This window comes from Nuphar pumila, chromosome 7 (assembly GCF_984573655.1).
Source record: "Nuphar pumila chromosome 7, dmNupPumi1.hap1.1, whole genome shotgun sequence".
In the NCBI taxonomy this organism is placed as follows: Eukaryota; Viridiplantae; Streptophyta; class Magnoliopsida; order Nymphaeales; family Nymphaeaceae; genus Nuphar; species Nuphar pumila.
The window spans coordinates 50142685-50165781 of NC_143255.1; the positions used below are offsets into that span (position 1 = coordinate 50142685).

The 23097-nt window shown below is 38.4% G+C and overlaps 3 protein-coding genes across 3 annotated transcripts; all 3 read left to right on the forward strand.

Moving 5' to 3' along the window:
- The first annotated feature begins 512 nt into the window (after positions 1-512).
- On the forward strand, positions 513-5743 carry LOC149832226 (ADP-ribosylation factor 1). Its single transcript, XM_090014387.1, has 7 exons — positions 513-571; positions 1258-1424; positions 2421-2491; positions 2693-2812; positions 5069-5187; positions 5269-5350; positions 5463-5743. Exons 2-7 carry the CDS (start codon positions 1277-1279, stop codon positions 5466-5468), a joined length of 546 nt encoding a protein of 181 aa, XP_089870513.1. The 5' UTR covers positions 513-571; positions 1258-1276; the 3' UTR covers positions 5469-5743.
- A 2860-nt stretch (positions 5744-8603) lies between these two features.
- On the forward strand, positions 8604-12336 carry LOC149832227 (iron-sulfur cluster assembly protein 1-like). Its single transcript, XM_090014388.1, has 3 exons — positions 8604-8995; positions 9702-9756; positions 11965-12336. The coding sequence occupies exons 1-3, from the start codon at positions 8686-8688 to the stop codon at positions 12116-12118; spliced, it is 519 nt and encodes a 172-aa protein (XP_089870514.1). The 5' UTR covers positions 8604-8685; the 3' UTR covers positions 12119-12336.
- Positions 12337-14870: 2534 nt separating this feature from the next.
- LOC149832228 (pentatricopeptide repeat-containing protein At4g30700-like) lies at positions 14871-15416 on the forward strand. Its single transcript, XM_090013196.1, has one exon. It carries the CDS (start codon positions 14871-14873, stop codon positions 15414-15416), a length of 546 nt encoding a protein of 181 aa, XP_089869322.1.
- The last annotated feature ends 7681 nt before the right edge of the window (positions 15417-23097 follow it).

Genomic DNA, 23097 nt, shown 5'->3' on the forward strand with positions numbered 1-23097 from the left:
TTCAAGAGCTTGTCTTTATAAAACCAAGCATGTAGTTCACATCCTTATGGTTAGATTTGAGAAAAAAAAATTATGTAAATCGTGATTCGCATGTTAGTTCTCATACTCTGGTGACTCCATAAAAGTATATTTTTTATTAAAATAATTTATAAGATTGATCCCTAACAAATTGGACATGTTGAGCTTATCTACAACATGAGATCCTAAGTCATTGTAGCAAATGTATTCCCTTGTTTGTTGGTGGCAAAGTTTAGGAGAGACAAATAAAAACAGATACGTTTCTTCATGGGCAAAACCATTGTTTTTGTCGTGATATTTTTTGAGAATATCGTGACATCTGTCACATGGAACCTGGACGTGACTTCAGTTTCAATTACACCTCAAAATAACGCGTTATTTTTTAACTTGGTTCCCCCTAGAAGGGTAGTATCGTGAATCTTGTACATTTGAAGAGCATTTTCACATACAAAAAGGGGCGTTAAATTCATTTATATAATTAGAACATTTCCTGTTTATTATTCATCTCTCTCTCTCTCTCTCGGAAATCTCCGTCGTTCTTGCTTCATTTCTGGTACGGTTTCTTCCCCATCTTTTATTTTCTTTAATTTTTGTGTTTTAATTGCCGTTTTTTTATTGAGGGGTTGATCAATCGTTCCCTTTTCTCTTTGATTTTTTCGGATTTTTTTTATTTTTTTTGAAAGGGATAGATTCTTTTTCTTTTTTTCTTGAGCTCTTTGTTTCTCGATTCAACCCTAGAAATCGATCGGCGTTTCGCACGTGAATCTGGAGTTTCGATGGGTGCTATGGAGTTTCTTTAGCTTTTCCTTGTTCCGATCGTTCCTTTTTGCTCTTCGTTGTGGGTCGGAATCGATCTAGGGTTTTCTAGTCCTGTTAATATCTGTGGTTCTTTTATGTTTTATGCTTGATTCGTAATTCCTTTTTCTGAGTGGGTATTGGGTATCCATCGATTGAGTTGGATTCTGTAGGGTTGGGTAATATGTCGATTTTTCTTCCAGGGTTTTGGTTTTTCTCTAATTTTTATTTTGCCCTTTTTTTATCTTATTTATCGGGGTATTTTTGATCGGGTTGGACCCTGTATTGCTTGTGATGGGTCGAATTTTGTTTCTAGAGTTTTGATTTCTAAATTATCTTCTGTTTTTCGTGTTGATTGGATCGTGTATTATGGCTTTCTTTCTGTTCTATCGTCGATTTTAATTTCATTTCCTTTTTTTTTTGGTCTTTGGTTGGACTTATCAGCTTGAAAAAGGAGAGGGAGATGGGGTTGACGTTCACGAAGCTCTTTAGCCGGCTTTTTGCCAAGAAGGAAATGCGTATTCTGATGGTTGGTCTCGACGCGGCCGGTAAAACCACGATCTTGTACAAGCTCAAACTGGGTGAGATCGTCACCACGATCCCGACAATCGGTGAGTGGAAGTTTCATTCCCGTTTCTTCAAAGACCCTATTCGTTGATTGGTCAAAGAGCATCTTGTTGTGGATCTTCATTTATTCGTTCTGATCGGTTTTGCTTTGTTTTTTTTTTCTGTGTTGTTTATGAAACTGGTGAACTTCTGATTGCATGCTTAATATTGATGAATACAAGTCCAAGAACCACTTGATTAATGTGTTGTCTTTACAGTTTTTTCAATCTTCTAGCTTTCTGTTTGGATATATCTTTATATCCATTATTTCTGCTGCACTTCTATCTTATGCCAGAACCTTTGCTATAGTTTTGTTGTTATGATGTGATGCCCTTTTAATTATTAAATCTACAATTTTTCTTGGCTTACACCGATCAACAAGCAAACATTGTGTATTAAATTATTTCAATTTTGAGTGGTAAAGGGGATGAATGAGCCTTTTATTTGGTCTGCAGCTTTTTGATAGTGCATTTGGATGTTGGGAAGTGGTATACTGCCTTGGATTATGATTATGGTCCCTGGGTATCGGTCATTTGAATACCAGACTTGACTGATTTTATCCATTTTATGATCCAGTCAAACTGTAGTCGACAGACTCGACACTTGGTACCAAAAGCATCTAATGTGAATTGTAAACTTTTTATTGTTGGTTTTTTAGTTAATTATTTATCTTTAACATGTGGATTTTTAGTTTGCATTGACAGTTTGCAATTTCATATGTAGAGCATTTTGTAAAATATGGAATAGTTGTGTATTTTTCTTTGTATGTGTGCACGTGCATGTGTGTGCACGTGCGTGCATGTGTGTGCACGTGCGTGCATGTGTGTGCACGTGCGTGCATGTGTGTGCACGTGCATGCACACACCTGTGCATGCATATATAGATTTGAGAAAATATTCATTGGTTGTGTCTATCAAGGGAGATTCAGTAGCTGTTCTCTAAATTTCTTTCTTTCTTATCCAGTAGGAAGTTTTAAGACATTGTCTTTACTGTGATTTCAGGGTTTAATGTAGAGACTGTGGAATACAAGAACATCAGCTTCACTGTTTGGGATGTTGGTGGTCAAGACAAGGTATGAGTCTTAAACTTCAGCTTTATCATCACGTGAGTCTCTGCTTATTTTCTTCTACCATTAACTGCTTGTTTTGATGAGGCCAATCTATGCTGCAAGGATAACATATTGGTTAGGCACATGCTTGGGTTTCTAGAGCTTTCATTAAATGATCTAAAAGGATTTATTGCTCATATACTTTTTAATTTATCGTCTCTACAGATTCGCCCATTGTGGAGGCACTACTTCCAAAACACACAGGGCCTCATCTTTGTTGTTGATAGCAATGACAGGGATCGTGTTATTGAGGCAAGGGATGAGTTGCATAGGATGTTGAATGAGGTATATAATTCCTGGACTGGGGATTTTAAATGTTTTTTATGTTTTGATCTGTATAGCATCTATAATGAACATTTAGCTTTTTTTAAAAAGAGCATATATCATAAGATATCTTGACACTGTGATGTGAATTTGACAATGTATGGGAATCCTTATAAGATATCTTGACACTATGATTTGAATTTGACAATGCATGGGAATCCTTATAAGATATCTTGACACTATGATGTGAATTTGACAGTGTATGGGGATCCTTACGTTCTTGCTACCATGATGGAACTTCTTTCTTTGATTTCAAAAAAAAAAGGAAGCTAAAAGAAAAAACAGAATATCATTTGTTGAGCATCATGTTCACAAAATAAGAACAGTCCATTTTTGTGTTTTTGTCACAGCTTAACATTATGTGCTATAGTTGTGTGGTTCTTACAGACATGATATTTGTAGTCTGTCTATCTTTTTTCCAGAGAAATTGTTAAAGCAACTAATATTGGATATTGATGTATGTTGTCTTTTAGGAATCATATCCAGTCAATAAATGTTTCTTTTGTACTTCATTTGGAGAAACATTGGTATTTATTGGAAATTATATTATTTATTTTGGGATCTCCCTCTACCTGTGCACATTTTCTTTTGCGTGTTCTATATAGTTTAGGTGGTTGTTGATGCCATGTTTCTATTATAATGGATCAGATGTTTGCAGTTCTTCGTGAATGTGCTATATGTTGTCTGATTTTCTGCTTTCCTTTTGCATTGGATGATCTTTCTCTATCAGTGAAATTCTGGATGTGGAGTTCATCAAGTTTGAGGTTATGTCTTTGGTGGTTTGACTTTTTTATAATTTCATATTCAATGATAATGCAATGGTCCTTTGGTCTGTTAATGTGGTATTCAGTTTGAAAGGTTTCTTGTTGTAAATTCACACTCCAAATGCAAGTTTTAACCCAGCAATTGTCACTCGATTTGTATCTGTGAACTTAAGGTTTGATGCTTGAAATTTTAGTGTGTTGATAGAGTATCCAGATATCAATGTAAGTTTTCTACTGTCGCTTGCTAGAAAATTCTATTGTGAATTAAAAAATACCGGAAGGTCAAAGTTGATAGTTATTTTAGAGTTTTAGATTCTCACTAATCCAAATTAAAATTTTCTGGCGAGTGATGCAAATGAGTTCTGATGCCATTTGTGGAAGATTGGATAATGTTTCGTTTCAGATTGGTTAGAACTTAGCAATTTTGAATTGCCATTATGTTCCAATTTTTAACACATTTTGGTTTGTACCTTCAAAAATTATTAGGTGCTTTAACTGTCTGGAAGTGAACTTCTATTTTTATTGTCTGAAATGCTACTATACATCTGAACTTATTAATCTCTCTCTCTCACTCATTTTGGTGCTCTTCATCTTTCATTCAGCCTTAAATTTACTGATGTCCCGATCATCATTCTCATCATCTTTCATTCAGTCTTAAAATTTAATGATGTCCCGATTGTCATCATCTGCCATGTGCAAGTAGCAAACTAGTTGAACTTCAAGAGGGATATGATATCATGCTCTAGAGGAGAAAGACAAATGTATTGTATGATTTATTTTGCTCATCATCTTTCATTTAGCCTTAAATTTACTGATGTCCCTATCATCATCCTCATCTTTCATTCAGTCTTACAATTTACTGATGTCCTGATCATCATCATCTGCCATATGAAAGTAACAAACTAGTTGAACTTCAAAATGAGGGATTCAAGATCTAGAGGAGAAAAACAAATGCAATGTATGGTTTAAGGGTATATCTGAGATTTTTCTGTGAATGTAATGTCAAAGTTGATGGAACCATCCTTGCTTTTCTTTGATTAACCATAACAAAGATTTGGGCCGTTTGGTGCCTCATCATGTCTGTAAATCAACTGGACATGATTCAAGGGTACTTTGTTTTTACTGAGACAGACATATAACCATGGTACACAAGACACTAGGGAAACAAAGTGTTCTTCTATCCTTTATCTTGAAAGTTCATGTTTGGAGCTGTTGATTAACATGTTTTTGTATATCATTCAGCTAGTTTCAGTTCAAACCACGCTAGTTTCATTGTTCAATTGGATATAGTTTTAGTTTCTCAGAATCCATTGTTGGCCAAATTTTTTTATCTTGGCTATAACATCATATGTTAGGCGCATGCTTTGATGTGGGGGTTGCTGCCACTTGGAGATTTATGTTATTGTCGTTTAGGTTTGCAGAAGAGTGAATGAGTTCTTTTACTTGATAACAGGATGAACTGCGTGATGCTGTTTTGCTTGTATTTGCGAACAAACAAGATCTACCAAATGCAATGAATGCAGCTGAGATAACTGATAAGCTTGGCCTTCACTCCCTTCGTCAACGCCACTGGTAAGGTTATTTGATTAACATCAGCTTTGTGATTGATCTGTGTTGAGGCAAGCAGTATGAATTTTGTTTCCTTTTCTGTAGGTATATCCAGAGCACTTGTGCAACTTCCGGAGAGGGCCTGTACGAGGGGCTGGATTGGCTCTCCAACAACATTGCTAGCAAGGCAATGAGCCAATAACCCTTAATCCGCTATGCCTTTATGTTTATCTTTTTTTTTTTCTGCCAGTTGTCCTCTGCTATTCTGCTTCCTAATTGATCCTTCGTTTTCTTTGCAGGCCTGAGTCATTGGCTTCATGATTTCATACAAGATCCATGTGGCCTTGCTCTTTCTGTTTTAAGATGGTTGATGGCTATGATACTTAGGAAACCTTTATGCAACTGCTAGTGTTTTTGTAATAGTGAAAAATGATTTACATCAACGCTTGTTATGTTTCACTTTTTCTTGCTTGTTTGATCACATTCTGCTGTTATATAACAATATGATAAGATTGGTTAGGCGTATTTTTTGTTGTTTTCAGGACAGAATATGTGATTGAAATGCTTAAGTTCTAACTAATCTTTGTTTTTGTTGGCCTGGATATGAATTTTGTTGCTATTGGTTGTTAGAGGAATTTTGAAAATTATATCAAAGTTCTCCATCACTTTTCCTGCTATTGGTGCCTTAATTTGTTGCTATTAGTTGTTAGAGGAATGCTGAAAATTATATCAAAGTTCTCCATCACTTTTCCTGCTGTTGGTGCCTTCTTCTTCTGCATGGGCCATCATTGTTTTCTTGTTGGCTCTTTTCTTTTGGAGGGAGTGGCCTTTTTTAGCCTCAAGGAAGGATGATGTATTATTAGGGACTCTGTGCCTACGGGTATAAATGGATTGGACTTGTTTGGATACCAGTTCTGAATCTGATACTTTTGTTTTCTATATAGGTATTAAATTAAAATTTGATGTATATTCTGATCGGAGTTGAACTTATACAATTGGACTTCTGAGAAATCTGTTTGTATTTTTTACATGTAATATTCTTGTTTCCAACTATCTTTTGGACCCGCTACCATATAAAACGTGGATCTGATTTTCACTCTTACATATGTTTGAGAACTTTGATTTGGATTTATCTACCAGAACCGATTATATGCGCCACAGGTTCTTTAATTAGGTCATTGCTGATGTTGTTTATTGCAGGTTTAAGGAGAGAGAGAGAGAACAAAGTCTTTTGACGACACTGGAAAGAAAGGGCATTGGGTATGGGATGTTAATTATGTTTGGTGTTATATTTCCAAGAAAAAAAAGTTTGGTGTTAAATTCAGATTTGGAAAACTTGGATCTTAATCCGAGCTCAGGGAAACCTGAGCATACCCGTTTAATTGTGTTCGGATCAGTTGAATGTCCAACCCAACCCAAGCATCGTTGGGCTCATCGTGTAAAATATGGTTGATGTGGGTTGTGTGTTGGTCTCATTCTCAGGCTTCTTGTGATTCGAGACCAACTTAAAATAATTATTGCTCAAAACTCTATCAAAGATGAGATTCTAAAACAATCCGACCCGTTCACCTAGGGATGCGAATCGGTCAGACTTCCAAGTCAGTTCTGAGCCAGATCCGACCCGTATTATTACTGGACGTATGTGCATGAATTTTTGTTGGTCGGATTTAGTTGGATCTGAGTTGGAAGTCGGACAAACAAATATGGACATCAAGGAAGAATTGGGTCTAACCCAACCCAGTTCACCTTTTGGAGAAGAAAAGCAATTAGGTTATATCCTTTTGAATCACTGATCATTACTGGACCTCATACTATACAGCTGAATATCCCTACATTTTGCTCACCCTATGTGAAGGTAGGCCTGCCATCGGGTTTTGTTTGAGGCTTGAATAATCCCTACCTGGATCGAGTCCTATAGGACCTGGGTTTGAAACCAGTGAACTAGATCTGACTAGTTACTTGGGATGGACCCAATGGATCTGGTTTTGGTTTCTAAAATTTCAAACCAGACCTGGGTCTAACCCAAGTTTCTTGCTGGGTCTGGCATGTGTCAACTATATTTGGACCCAGGTTTGGTTCTGCTTATGCTATGTCTGGTCAGATGTGGACCCGGACCATGTATTGGTACCTCAAAGTTGGACCCACCAAGTTGGGCATGAGCCCAACCCAGGGCTTACATCCACATAAACTGCAACCATTCAGCTGAATTTTGGAGCCAAACCTGCTTTCCCCAGAACTCGTAATAGGGTCCACCACCGATCCTTAATGGATACTTACACCGGATCAAATATGTGAACCAGATCCGCTTTCATATCCTCGTGACTAGGGGTGGCAAAATCTGACCTGACCCGCCAACCCGCTTCTTAGCCGGGTTAGGGTTTGGCTTAAATGGGTTTGTGTTGTAAATGGGTTGACCCGCCCGTTTATTAAACGGGTCATGTTTGTGTTAGGGGCATGCCAACCCGTTTGACCCGTTTAATAAACGGGTTAGGCGGGTGGGTCAACCCGTTTACACGAACCCCTCAACCCGCAACCCGTTTATATTTAAAATGGTTCTTTGGGATGATTAAATTCGCAACCCGTTTGTAAATTGATAATCGTGTCGACCCGTTTTAAATATACATGACACTTTTAAATATTTAAAACCCGTAACCCGTTTTAAATATTTAAAACCCGCAAATGGGCCGTCAACCCTCAACCCGTTTAAAATGATTGAATCCAATCTTACACCCAAAGGGTCACTGTTAATCGTGTCATGTTGACCCGACCCGTTTATTAAACGGGTTAACCATGTCGTGTAGGGTTACCGGTTTAATAAACGGGTCGTGTTCGTGTTGAGGTATTTTGACCTGCCAACCCGTCGACCCGACCCAATTGCCACCCCTACTCGTAACAAAGAGAACAAGTCTTCTCAGCTCTGGTCATTCTTGAGTCCCCTGGCGCTGACACTAAATGGTAGGGTGTCAACGAGTTGGATCTGGTTTGGGCCTAGGTGAGAATAAAACTGGATCAGGATTTGAGGTGAGGGTACAAGGTCCAGACCCGGGTTTGATTTGGTCTACAGAAAACTATACCTGGGTCTTATAAGAATTACATGGATCAAACCTGTACCAGACCCTATAAAAGAATACTTTTTTATCTCTTTTACATTGAAAAATCATGGATTTTAATCGAAACTCTGGTATGAAATTTTACAAACCATACCCAGCTCCATGTACTAATCGGACTCTTTGGGTCCGGATTCTAATCCGACCTCTATCTTTATCACCAAACCCTGACCCTATAGGGTCCCATACAAGTGGGTTCCGGGGCGAACTCGACCCATTGACACCCATACGTGGCAAATAAGATATCCACACGTGTGAAGACCACCGAGTGCAACCGCCTCTGTATCTTTGTCTCTTTCTCACCGCCTCGTCTTCCTCACCCAAGAGCTTATAAATACACCCCTTCGCCCCTCTCCCAATATCTGGCGATTGTCTCGTTTTCTGTTGTTTCCGTGTCTGAGAGATAGATAGAGAGATGTTAGGGTTCGGAGCGAGGAGGGCGGTAGGGTTAGCAGCGGCGGAAGGGGGTGGCTCCCGGGCGATCGGGGCGTTGGGCGCCCTGGTGAGGCCCTATCACGAGCGGGTGGTCGATCACTACAACAACCCTCGAAACGTCGGGTCCTTTGACAAGAACGACCCCTCCGTCGGCACCGGCCTCGTCGGTGCCCCCGCCTGCGGCGACGTGATGAAGCTCCAGATCAGGGTTGACGAGGTGTCGGGGAAGATCGTCGACGCCTGCTTCAAGACGTTTGGGTGCGGCTCTGCGATCGCCTCGTCCTCGCTGGGTTAGTTCCGTCTTCCCATTCTTATGATCTCTAGGGTTTTTTGGTCGCCTTTCTGCTGTTTTTGATCGGTTAGTTTTCGGTTGGAGGAGAATTGTTCCCGTGATGATGCAAATTTGTTAATCGATCTGTTTAGCACCTTGTTTGCAACTTACAATTTTAGTTGTTGCTTCATTTTGCAGAGGATTGCTATGATTTCCTGATTTCCCATTCATGTGCTCTGTCAATGTTTTCCTTCTGAATTAAATCGATCTGCGGTTGAGTTATTATTTTTATTAACAAATTCCTTTTTTGGGTTCTTGCTCTGTTTTCTGCCTTCGTGTCATTTTTCCCTCTTGAAAACGAGTTCAAAAGGGTACTTGGCCCTTGTTTATAAGTTATAATTGTGTAAGATCTTAACTCCAGGATCTTGTTGCTGCCGTTCATTTGATATATCTGCAATTTTGTGAACCGGTTCTTCATAATATATATCAAATTTAATGTTGTTGTTATGTTGTCTTATGTTTGTACTTTTGACTAACTGATTAAGGACTCTTTGCTTTTTTGGCTCTGATTTTCTGCTGCAATTCTGTTTTTCTTTTCAAATTACTATATTGGTGTATTGTAAGTTTTATCTCCATTTTTGTTTTTGTTGTTACATACATGGTATTTGTATCTTTTATGATCGGGCCCAAATGGCTTTACTGCTCATGTTTGGAAAATTTTTCAGCTACTGAATGGGTAAAAGGAAAGCAGATGGAGGAGGCGTTATCCATAAAAAATATGTAAGTGCTCCTTAAAATTTTGAATATTGTCGTTGCATGATAGAAATGCTCGTATTTGAAAAGGTGATCGTGCTGAAATCTTTGATTGTAAATACAATAAAGTGTCATCATGCATAATTCTTGATCTCAATGAGAATGGCAATCTCAACTGCATTTGTTTGTATCTGCTGTCTAGGACTTACAGTTGCTGTATCCACTGGTCGAATTTCGTGTTGCTGTTGTTTAAAAATGTGGCATTTGTGAACTTGCTCACTTATTTATTGGATGAGTTACAACATGCACACACATACGTCCTATTATACATTACCTACACACGTGAATGGGCGTGCATGGATTTATTCCTTTTACTAGGATTTTTCTTGTATCCAGTATTTTCTTCCCGCTGAAATGTAATTTTTTGTTCATGTGCCAGTAGTATCTTACTACTGCATTCTTATTTTCTTTTTTGTTATCATCATCTTAGAAGTCCCGTTGGGACTGTTTTCTGATGTTTTGGTCTCAAATCATCTGCCAATTGATCAAACAACTTCCCCACTGAGGTACCTAGAGGCCTTGACTTTAAGCTGTTGTTTGTTCTTTTGTTCATCCTTCTCATGTTGCCTACAGAAAATTGAATCTTTTTGGAAATAAAAATTGATATTGCAGTGATATATTTGGTTTTGTAGTCGTCTATGTTTAGACTTTGATTTCTGGTCCATTTAATATTTAAGGGTGAAAAAAAAATGTCACTGTACACTTCAGTTGTATATGCTATGCCCATGTTTCCATGTTTCAATATTGCTATGCTCTATATGAATTATGTGGAAAATCGTATTCTATACCCTGAGCAATTGTTATGTGAACATGCCAAAATTGATCCTTAAACATGTTAACATTGATCGGTAGTTCATACAGAAAATTAGCTGCTGTTTGAGATCGTGATGAATGTATTCTTTCATGCCCAATTGTCTTGTAGATGGTCTTGGTTTTATGTGTTTTGGTTGTCTGGAAACGAAAAATATATAACTTGGGGCTATCATATTTTTCATCTTGTATTTTTGATGAAACATGCTCATTCATTGGTAGGTATTGATTTATGTTCTTGTTTAGATATTTTCCCCTGTAGATTGGCTTCATTGGTCCAAAAGGAAAAAAAGGAAAGAATAAAGTAGAGGGGAAAAAGTGTCATTTAGAGCTCATATAGAGTGAACATTGCCACAATAAAGAAACCCAATCTCTGCTAGAGAATATGTCTCAGATCATATGATCATACAATTGAGAGTCGAATGACACCAAATACTTGTAGTTTTTTGTTCTGCAAGCTAATAAAAGAGAGGTAAATTGAATCTAAATGTCTATTTGGAGATTTTACCTGGAGAATCTGGACAGAGGGTCTCAGTGACCCCACATGAAATTTTTCTTTACAATCTTCTGAAGAAGATCTCTACGGTTAAAGGGTCATAGCGAACCTAATGTCCACCCACACCATCACTCCCTTGTACTTCATAATGGAGTGAAAGAAGAGAAGACTGAAACCCTACGGTTGTTCTGTGAGGAACTATGGCTGAAAAGGACATTGTGAAGAAAAAAATTCACGTCCCATTGCTTGGTTGTTTTTTGTTCCTTGAACCTCCTCTGGTTTGTTTCTGTGAACAACAAAGTTTCGAATCTGGACACATTATGAAGCCCATGTGCAACCTACTTAATTTTTCTTCGCTTTATTGTGCCCATGCAGAACTATTAGTGTCAGAAACCTTCTCAATTGTTTCATTTGACTTTGCATCTTTTCTGAAACAACCATCACGAGTGCTTGGTTGGCATGCTGGTTACGGGCATGACAAGCGTTACCGTAGGCTTTACAGTATAATGTGGGCGACTGCATTGCAATTTTCAAGGTTTTCATTAATTGGAATCTTCTGATTGCGTAATGTAGAAGCTCTGCGTAGAGGTGATTACTTTTGAGGCGAGTACAACGTGACCCTTGTCGATGGCAATTGACCACCTTTTCTGAGAACCTAGATGACACTTCTGTAGCTTGTTGAAATAAATTTCACTCTGCATTTTGTTATCGAAATTTCTTCAGGTTATGTGTTTATTGAAAAATTTTATGGCATGCTGCTGCTTTCTTATCTGAACATGTCTTGATCTGGAATCTGTTTGTTTCCATGCATGCACATACATGATTATACTTCCAACTTTCTTATTCATTCTTGATGGATCCTGGTGTAGCGAAATTGCAAAACACCTGTCCCTTCCACCTGTGAAGCTTCATTGCAGCATGCTTGCTGAGGATGCCATAAAAGCAGCCATCAAAGACTATGAAGCGAAGCAGGCCAAATCGGGCGAGGGTTCCGAGGCGCCACAACTGGAGAAAGGCTGCTGATGCATAGAAATCTTGTAAAATCCTGTGTTTATCTTTTCTCCTGACATGATACGGCAGATGGGTTATTTATTCTGCCTGGTATTTTCTGAGTATCATATTGTGCAAGTTTGCCCGTTTCTATCAACACTACAGTTGATCTACCTCCTTGTTTCTGAGCATATGGGCGGCTGTCTATTAGATAATAATTGTAAAAAGCTTGCTCTTTATTGTTGTTACCATGAAGATTTTGTGCTGTGTGTGTGTGTGTGTGTGGTGTGGATGGACAGGTATATCCAAAAAAGGGTCTTTTGTTAGTAGATGTTTATCCAATGTATGCCTACGTGTGATACATTTGCCATGATCTGTCTGACCTGGTAAGGAAAACCGGTTTTCATATGTTCCATAGATAGTGGCCATAGGATAACATCTGGCCAGGGGTTCCGGGCCATTTGGAGAGCAAGTGGTTACTTGGTCTCTGGATTGTCAGGTAGTGTTACCCTCACATTTTATGTGGGAGAACATTTGCGTAGGTCATAATTTGATACCCACAGCAGCTGGTCTTTTTAGAGACTGTTTGGATGACAACATTGACAAGTGGGGCAAAACCTAGCTAAAAACTTGTTTTTTGGCAAACCTGGTTTGCCAAAAGCCACGGTTTAAAGGTTTGCCAAAAGAAGTTTTTAAACTGATTGGATGACCAGAAACCTCAAAATCAAATTTTTGGCCATTAATTTTAGAAAACAAAAATAAAAAAATAATGCTGGCCATCTTCTGGCTAACCACCTGTAGGAAAATGGTTGAGATGGTGCCGCTCTGGCCGGATGACACTATATCAGCTGTATAGGTGGCCGGAAAATAGTTGAATGTAAAAGAACATAAAAATCTGTCAATTTTTGGCCGGTGGGTAGCCGGAAAATGGCCGGCGAAGCTAAAAACGAAAACAAAAATAGCCAGCCACTTCTCACCAGTGGCTATCAATGTTGTGAGACGGATCATGGCCAAGGAATGGCATGTAGAAGCTCTGAAAGCAACATGTCACCGTCGTGATTGGTGGCTATCCGGGAAATGACCGGATTATCATGGTTTAACAAAAAAAGAATATGTTTCCTGACATTTTTGGCCGGAAAATGGTCGGACGGCACTACCAGTCTGGCTGATGTCCGGCCAGAAATGGCTGGACTGCACTCGGGTTGAAGAGAGGTCTGGGGGGGCTTTTGGGGTTTGGGAAGGTCTAGCCATAATCGATACCAGTGGAGGCACACACACGATTAGATGCTTCACTTTGTGAGAGCTTTTCACTTCTTCACAGTAGTATGAGCAAGGGTAGGGTGCAAGTGGCTTTTGTACCCTGATTCTGTATTTCACATACCCTCACATTTATTGACAAGGTGGTAAAATAGTAACGGTACGTCCAAACCATAGCGGTGGTTCCTCCATCTTAAATAAAAAAAAGAAAGAAAAAGACCAACAACTTGGTCAGAGCAGGTAGATTTGAAGCTTATCTTCACATGGTTTAGCAGGCTCCAGCTTTAGATTTGAACCCGTAGTCTAGGAATGTAAACGGATCGGGTTCCGTTCAAATGTAAGCTTTAATGAAATTGACTTAATCAGTCGCAGTCTGGTTCAGATTTGGATAAAAAGAATGATACATAGTTTTACACGATCTGGTTTCTTCAAATGATCTGGTTAATAAGGAAGAGGGAGGAATGGTATGATCCCTTCAAATAAAGTTACTTGATCTGCTTTATAATTTTGAAAGGCTCATTATTTGTCATGAATCTAAGATGAGTAAGGATGTAAACGGGTAGAGTTTAGGCATTACCAAGCCCGACTTAATCTGGTATGAGCTAATCGGGTTCGGTTTAGGATGGAATTTAAGATAGAACCAAAGCCGGAACCGACTAGCTTAAAACCAGACATTTACACTTAATGAGTTCCAGTTTTAATTGGGTTCTGCGTTTTTTCCGATTCGGGTTCAGGTTTGAATGCAAAACTCAATACCAAACCCGAATCCGATTATTAATTGGTTCTGAAGTTTCCTAAGTAACTCTTCGATTTGTGCACCAGACTGACATGTTTTCGCAGAGAATCTGTAAAACTCTGTATTTGTATACATAATTTTTTGATGAAAAAAAATATTGGTTTGCACAATCCAAACCCGAAATTTTATCGACACTCGAATTTTTCTGGGAAGTATTTTTTTCTAAATGTAAATTTTCGTGTTCCAAACATTTCTCTCAGAAATAAAGTTTGTTTTTTTCAAAGTTATAATGGAAAAGTCCGTGTTTTTAAAAACAGTTTTGCGAACTTTGCAGTTTGTGCCAAACCCTACGCAGCATGGTTCGAGTGAATTCGGTTCGGTTCGGGAAACCCGCCGGATCATGGTGGGGTCCAGACTTTTGCCAACTAAAAGCAAGGGTTCGATTCTACTATCACGGTCCTTACCTATGCCCACTCTTCTACCGTCAATCTTAAAAGATCGGACGGTTTAGCTTCGATATTTTTTTCCTTTTCTTTTGTACGTAGAAAAATGCCTGAGCTAAATGTTCCATAAGATGCTTCTGAGGAAAACCGTTTCCTTCCAGTGCAGAAACTGTTGGGTATTCAGATTCAGGTTCATCAATACTGCACGCCAACTGATTGGTAAAATTTCAAAGAGGGAAATCTTGTTGCAAAACAAAATAATTGGTGGGTTCTTCAATTCTGGTTCACTTGATGCTGCACGAAAATTGTTTGATGAATGCCTGAGAGAGATATGATCACATGGAATTCGATGATATCGGGATACCGGCGATATGGGCTTGTAGAAGAAGCTCTTAAATTTTATATATGGATGAATCAAGGGGGGCTCAAGGGTAACACATCGACATTTAGTAGCATTCTTGGCGTCTGTACTGACGCTGGAGCTGTAGAATTAGGACTTCAGATTCATCGTCTGAGTATGGTTCTTGGGTTTGAGTTGAATTTGTATGTTGGGTCAGCTCTTGTTGGTTTTTATATGCAATGCTGGAGCAGAGATGATGCGATCAAAGTGTTTGGTTTAATGCCGGAGCGGACTTCGGCTACTAGGAACTCGATTCTTTGTGAATATAGCAAATATGGTCGATCAGACGAATTGCTTGACATGTTTGGAAAGATGCAGGCAGCAGGCGTGGAACCAAATGGAGTTATCATTGTTGTGTCTCATGGTTGTGATCATGGAGGTGTTTTGAGCCAGGGAAAGCAAGTGCATTGTCACATGATTAAAACTGGATTGGCTGAATCCGATTTGTTTATGGCTAATGCAATAGTTGATAGTATTCTTCTTGCGATTGCTTAAGTGAAGCCATCAAATCATTCAAGCTAATGCTGTTTCAAGATGTGAGCTGTTGGAATTCTATCATTTCAGTCCATGCCAGACATGGGTATCTACATAGAGCTGTAGACTTGTTCAGCCAGATGCATCAGTGGGGGAAAAATCCCACGATTCATTCACTTATTGTGCTCTTGAATTCGAGTACTGGCTTTCCAAGTTTTCAACTTGGGGAACAAATATATGGGCGGATCATCAGACTTGGATTCAATGACAGTGTTCATATCCGATCAGCTATTATCAATATGTATGGAAAGTGCAAGGACATGAGAAGTTTCGAGAAGCTGTTTGATGAAATGGCTCAAAGAAACTTAGTCTGCTGCAATGCACTTGTATCTTCGTATGCACAATGTGGTCTCGAGGAAAATGCAAATGAAATATTTAAGCTAATTCTCAGTGAAGGCCTTAGACTTGATCAGTTCACCAAATCAGCAGCTCTCAAGTCGTGCTGTTGTGGCGATGTCAAAATACAGCGAACAATTTCACTCTTATGTAATCAAGACAGGATTACTTTGTGATTTGTCTGTATCTATCTCACTGATTGACTCCTACTCGAAATCAAGGAGAGTTGAGATCTCACAGAAAATCTTCCGTCAAATGGGTGAATTAAGTACAGCCTCAATCACTGCAATCATTTCGGCTTATGCTCAAAATGGATTAGGCAGAGAAGCTCTTGAATTATTTGAATACATGTTAGTGAAGGGATTAGTGCCAGATGATGTAACTTTAATAGCAGTGTGATCTGCATGTAACCATGCTGGATTGGTAGAGGAGGGACTGGCGATTTTTGAATTGATGAGCTCGTGCTATGGAATTACTTCTGATCAACGCCATTATTCATGTATCTTCAATCTTCTAGGACGAGCAGGAATGCTAAAAGAAGCAGAGGAATTGATGAGTTCATTACCAGTTGAGGGTGATGCAAAGCTATGGAGTGCAGTCTTGGGAGGTTGTAGGGCTCACGGTGATGTAGAGGTTGGTGAACAGCAGAAGAAGCTTTGATGGAGTTGGAGCCTGAATCCCCTGCAACATACTTGCAAGTGTATGATCTGTACTATGTAAATGGGGATTTGGAGAATGCTGCTAAAATTGGAGGATTGAAGGCAACAAAGAGGGAGAGAAAAGATTGTGGATACAGTTTAATTGAGATAAGGAGATAAAAACAAAAATTAATTATTTCAATTTTAGTCTTAGAGCAATTCATGCTTTTGGTTTATATATATGACAAATATTTGGTACTAATGAAGGTAAGAAACTATTGAGCTGTAAATTATAGTTGCAAGCTATATTTACTCAATCTGACCACATAGATGTGTTCAGCATGATTTGTTTACTAAGGATCCAACCTTTGATCTCAAGTTTTTTTATGTAGGTACAATGTTTTTTGAGTCTTGTAGTTTTGGTACATTGTGGGCCATTAAATTTTTAATCTCTTCAAAAATCAGCTTATATGTCACAATCAAACGATTCAAAACTCATTTCCTACTAAACAAATGATGTAGATCGCATCTGTTAGGTGCGATCTACAAAAAAAAAGGGGGGGGGGAATTAATAGAAAGGAGATTCTTACTCAATGGTTTGGTACTTTTATTAGTAGCAAATATTTACCCATATACCAAGGGGGGGCTCCACTTGTCTGGTAGGAGCAGCTAATGCACGTCACCTTGTGTTGGGATGTTGCAGGTTTAAAACTGAATGGTATAGTTGTATAACTTGTAGGGGTCTGCCTAATCCACCTTGCATTTCAAAAAAGAAATATTTACCCATATATATTGCAAATGGACTGAGCATTTCCAATGTTCTTTTCACAAATTGAACCTTCCAGATGTGTTCTATCATGGTCAATTTGATTAGGAATGTATTTCTAATGAATATTTATGATTTTTGGATGATTGAATATTTACAAATATTTTGAGCTATTGATTTTCAAACCCTATAACTCTCTCCCTTTCCCCTTACCCGAGTATCATAATTGGAAGATTCAAAAGTCGATATGCATGAAGACTCTAATATTAGTTCTTATTCTGAACCATTTTGTGATGCATGTCATAGAGCAAAACAAACTCGTTTACCATTTTCCGTTAGCACAAATAAAAGTGATTCACCTTTTGATTTAATTCATTGTGACATATGGGACGGTTATGCTACGCCGTCACACACGATGCACATTATTTTCTTACCATAGTAGACAATTTTCACGTTGTAATTGGACTTATTTAATGATATACAGATCTGAAACATATTATTTTTTAACCAAATGCATTGTCATGTTCAAAACCCAATTCAACACTCAAGTAAAGAAAATTTGCATCGACAACTGAGCAGAATTTCTTTCACATAAGACTCAAAATTATTCTCACCAAAATGGTATTGATCATCAATGAACTTGTGTTGGAACCCCTCAACAAAATACTAGAGTCGAACACAAACACTGTCACCTTCTTGAGGTTGCATAGGCGTTGCGATTTCATGCTAATTTACCTCTTTTTTTTTTTGGAGGAAATGCGTTCTTACTTTCACTTACCTCATTAGTCGAATGCCTACTCACATTTTACACAACAAAACACCTTATGAAACTCTTTTTCAGAACAAACCAAAATATAATCACTTGCTTGTTTTCGAGTGTCTATGCTATGCTTGTAATTTGAATGCATCAAAGGACAAATTTTTCTGAAGGGCCAAACATTGTATTTTCATTGGTTATCCATTTGGACAACGTGGATACCATCTTTATGACCTAGATAATTATGACATTTTCACTAGTCATGATGTTATTTTTCATGAGGACGTGTTTTCATTTCAAACATCAATTCCCAATCAACCTTCAAAGGAATTTGTCTTTCTCTTATTAGTTATGACACCTATCACTGATTTCCATCTTCCAACATCCACACCAACGACACGCCACTTAACCTAGTTAATGAGACTCACAATGAGACTGCTCCACCAACTTCACCTATTCCTAGTCCAAGTCCTATATTACAACATATTTTCATGCATAGATCTGTTCGAACACACCAGCGTCTCAACTATCTCTTTGTGTGTTCATCTGCCTATACCCAGCCCATATGTACTTTACCCAGCTCCAACGGTCAACTCTCTTCATGTACACCATAACCCATTGCTAATTTTTTGTCTTCTTACAAATTTACTTCTTATTTCGCATTCATTTGTGCTGGCATTTCTAAGAGAGAACCTCACAACTACAATGAAATGGTAAAGAGTTTACATTGGCAAAATGCAATATCTGCATAAATAAAAGCCCTTGAGAAAAATGATACTTGAACCATTATGTCCCTACCACTAGATAAACCCCATTAGGTGCAAATGGGTCTATAAGGTAAAACATCGGGCTGTTGGATTCGTCAAACAATACAAAGTCCGCTTTGTGGCCAAAGGTTACACTCAAATCGAGGAATTTGACTATCACAAGATATTTGCCTCAATGGAAAAACTTGTAATTATGCGTTGTTTACTAGCATGCGCTGCCATTAAAGGCTAGAACTTACATCAACTTGGCGTAAGCAACACATTTTTATACGGGTACCTTGATGAGAAAGTATATATGCAACTTCCACCGGGTTCCAAAGTAAGGGAGAGAATCAAGTGTGCCGGATTCAAAAATTGATCGACAGTTTGAAACAATCATCCTACAATTGTTTTAGCAAGTTGTCGCTTGCGTTAAAAACTGTTGCTTTTTTACAATCCAAGGCAGACTATCCCCTCTTTAGTTACAAAATGGAGACTCGATTTTCAGCAGTTATGGTGTATGTTGATGATATCGTCATCACAGAAAATGATGAACAATTAATTGCCTAATTAAAAAAAATTTATATACACAAATTTACCTCAAAGACCTAGGAAACTTAAAATATTTTTTGGGCATTGAAGTTGCACGTGCCCCAAAGAGCATATTTTTAAGCCAACGAAAATATACTCTGAACAACTTAGACGATGTAGGCCTTCTTGGAGCTCTACCCACCAATTTTTCTATGGATCAAAAACTTTGCTAAATTGCATATCAAGGAGAACTATTGAAATATCCAACCCGGTATCATCACTTAGTAGGCAAATTGATATATCTCACGGTCATACAACCCGGTATTGTTTATTTAGTTTACATTCTTAATCAATTCATGCACCAACCACTTATCCCTCACTATGATGCAACCATTCAGGTCTTACGATATCTGAAATCCACTCTTGAAAAGGGCATCCTATTATCCTCTCATAGTGATATCCAATTGATGGCATATTGTGACTCTGATTGAGCAAGTTGCCCTATGACTCAAAGGTCTATAACCGGCTATTTTATCATGTTGAAAAAAAAAACCTATTTCTTAAAAGACTAAAAAATAGCCTATTGTGTCAAGATCCTCCATAGAGGCTGAATATAGGTCTACAACATTTGAACTTTTGTGGTTACAAGCACTTCTGTATGATCTTGGATTTTCTCGTCACCAGCCCATGCGATTATATTGTGATAATCAAGTTGCACTTCATATTGCGTTCAATTTGGTCTTTCACGAACTTACTAAACACATCAAGCTTGATTGTCACCTTGTTCGGGATAAACTCCAAGCCGATCTCATTTTCACAGATCATGTTCCCACCAAATTTTAGTTAGCCGATATATTCATGAAACCCCTTAGAAAGAACCGGTTTAACTTTCTTGCAAGCAAATTGGGCATTATAGATTTGCACGTCTCCAACTTGAGGGGGGAGTCTTAGAGCTAAGAGATCGGTCCCATGAATATCGTGGGACCTCATCTCCAGCCAACCCCAACCAGCTCACTCCAGCCAGCACACAGTAACACATCCTCATCCAACCTCAGCATATGGAAGGGCCAGCTCAAGGTAACGGTGACCAGGCTACCAAATCTGGAAGGAGCTCCCACGATCGTCTCCAGCGTCAAATGTGGAGGCAACATATCTCATCCAACCTTGTTTGTAACGGTATGCAAATTTGAAATTGTACAGATGTGTATATCTTTGTAATCCCCGTAATAGTGGGCTCATTTTGTATTTATTTTGATTCCATGGTCAAATAACAAAACACATCACTTTTTTTCTGAGAATCTCTCCTCGAATTGGATTTATGTTGATAGGTGGTGTCCTCCTCCCCAATGGATGGACATCAGTTTCTTTATTCAGCCACCCCACCACCCAGTGGAGAATTGGTTATGCAATTAGAGAGCATTCAAGTCCATAATCTCAAGATGGGATGGGTGGTGAAACCAATAAATTTGAGGATCAAAGAATAGAATCGGTGGATCGAAATTCTAGTGAATATTGAGGCCGAGAAAGTGAGAATATAATCTTTGAGATGTGATGTGATGAGTGCAGTGAATGGGGGCTTGAGGGTTGATATTTTAATTGAGGGTGGACAGTGTGACAATTCAAAAATTTGCTCATTTTGATATGTTTAAATGTCTGGGTTCCCAAAGAATGTAATGACATTCCTAGGAGACTAGCTAAATTGGGGGCCATAAGTTTTGATAGATGTTGTAAGGATAAACAGCCAGACTGGTTTACTTTGAAGTTTTAGTGGGTTCGGACTTTGTAAATCATTTGTAATCTGGTCGAGGTCTGCCTAACGTCATCTTGCCAATAAAAAACAAAGTTTGCAATCCAAATTTGAAGAGAATGCTCTTGTATGGGGAGGTTTGCCTAGTCCTAGCTTAAGAACAGGAAGGGTAAGAAAAAAAAATCTAAGAATCAATTTGAAAAGAACCTTTGTTTCATTTCAAGTCATGGGAGAAGGCCTGTCTTCATATGAAAAATGGACTTTTTCTTTACAGGTTCTGAGACAAACGTGCTTGTGGGAAAGAGGTGTGCTCATGTTTTCATACCCACTATTTCAAGAGAATGTGTTTTGCACGAAACATGGTATCGTATGTGCATGTATAAAAACCACTCCCTTAGGAAGCAAGTCAAGCACATAATGGCATACTCTCTCTCTCTCTCTCTCTCTCTCTCTCTCTCTCTCTATATATATATATATATATATATATATATATATATATATATATATATATATATAGAGAGAGAGAGAGAGAGGGGGTGGTGTATGTTCCCCCCCGATGATTCACTGAATCCCACGTCTGTGTTCGGGGCTTTGAATGAGCACCACGTATACAAGCACATGGGGCTCGTATTCTCGTGTATGTTGACATAACTTTGCATCGGACTCTGGTGTTGTTGCAAAGACTTAAGTACCCTTTCTTGCTATTCTTCTCATAAAGTGATGGTTTGAGAAAATGACAAAAATGCCCTTCATTCAAAAAAGAAAAAACAAACAGTTCAAAAAAAGGACAAACATGTCCTTCATCCAGAAAGTCGAGGATGATGTTGACTCTTCAAAGTATTCTTCTTCTTTCTCCGTAAAACACTGTAAAACCCTCTCTCTCTCTAGAGAAGAAATCAAGGGAGGATTCTTGAAAAGACTTAAATGCCCCAAAGATAATTATTTAAAACCCAGTCTTTGCACTGCAGGATTATCCGAAAAAGAAATCTCCCCTGTAGGAGGCCATGAACATCAACCCTCTCACTCTCTCTCTCCCTTCTCTTTCTGCTTCTATGCACATCCAGCAGAAGATCCTACATTGCTCCATCAAGCACCGACTGACCTGCACATTGACTGTTGTGGAGCCTGATTCAGAGTTTTTACCTTTACAGGAGAAGGGTTTGGGGGCTCCTCCCAGCGTTGGTAGCATCATTCAACTAAATGAGTTGTAGATCCTGATTCAGAGTTTTTACCCTTACAAGAGAGGGGTAAAACCTCATCTCACTCTCTCTCCCTTCTCTCTCTACTTCTATACACATCCAACAAACGATCCAACATTTCTTCATCAAACACTGGCTGACCTGCACACTGACTGTAGCATCGTTCAACTTGAGTTGTGGAGCCTGATTTAGAGTTTTTGCCCTTACAGGAGGGGGGTTTGGGGGCTCCTCCCAGCGTGGGTAGCATAATTCAACTTGAAGAGTTGTGGAGTCTGATTCAAAGTTTTTACCCATTCATATTTTAAGGCATTAGATCTCATGTTTGAACATCCACGCATGTGCAATTTGCTTTTATCATGTTCAGTTGCTTTCTAGATTATACTTTGAATTATGGTGCATTATAGATCTATCGATTTGTATGTAACCAGAGCTTATTTTAATCTGATTTTTTTACTGCAACTTTATGCATATGTCTTCATGCTCTCCTCCAAAATTCAGATCATTCTGAGTTTGTTTGGCCCACTTTAAAAATTGAGATTCAGAACCTTTTATTTTGCACCGTCAGGATTTTAGCAGAATCAGGACCAACTTGCGGGAGTGATTTCTCCCTAACCAGAGATGATCTTTCCAATCCGTAAAAAGGGTTGTTTTTTAAATTGAATCTAGTTTATTCATACCAAATTTCAGCGATTTCTATGGTGTTTTCATACCATTTTTGGGTCAAAAACCATAACCCTGTCACCTTGTGTCATTTTAACGGCTCAGATTTTGATCCATTTTGTTTAAATTTTATTTCTCTAATGGGAGATCATTTTTCAATTTTGTAAAACGGGTTCTCTTCGTTTATGTGTCTAGTTTTTCTCTGTAAATTTTCAAAATTTTTCATGGTCAATTACTATTTTATTTTGATTAAATACCAGAA

Coding starts and splice junctions, on each gene's coding strand:
- LOC149832227 (XM_090014388.1), top strand. CDS start 8,686: ATGTTAGGGTTCGGAGCGAGGAGGGCGGTAGGGTTAGCAGCGGCGGAA. Junction 8,996..9,701: donor GATCGCCTCGTCCTCGCTGG/GTTAGTTCCGTC, acceptor AAAATTTTTCAG/CTACTGAATGGGTAAAAGGA. Junction 9,757..11,964: donor GCGTTATCCATAAAAAATAT/GTAAGTGCTCCT, acceptor ATCCTGGTGTAG/CGAAATTGCAAAACACCTGT.
- LOC149832228 (XM_090013196.1), top strand. CDS start 14,871: ATGATATCGGGATACCGGCGATATGGGCTTGTAGAAGAAGCTCTTAAA.
- LOC149832226 (XM_090014387.1), top strand. CDS start 1,277: ATGGGGTTGACGTTCACGAAGCTCTTTAGCCGGCTTTTTGCCAAGAAG. Junction 1,425..2,420: donor CACCACGATCCCGACAATCG/GTGAGTGGAAGT, acceptor CTGTGATTTCAG/GGTTTAATGTAGAGACTGTG. Junction 2,813..5,068: donor TGCATAGGATGTTGAATGAG/GTATATAATTCC, acceptor ACTTGATAACAG/GATGAACTGCGTGATGCTGT.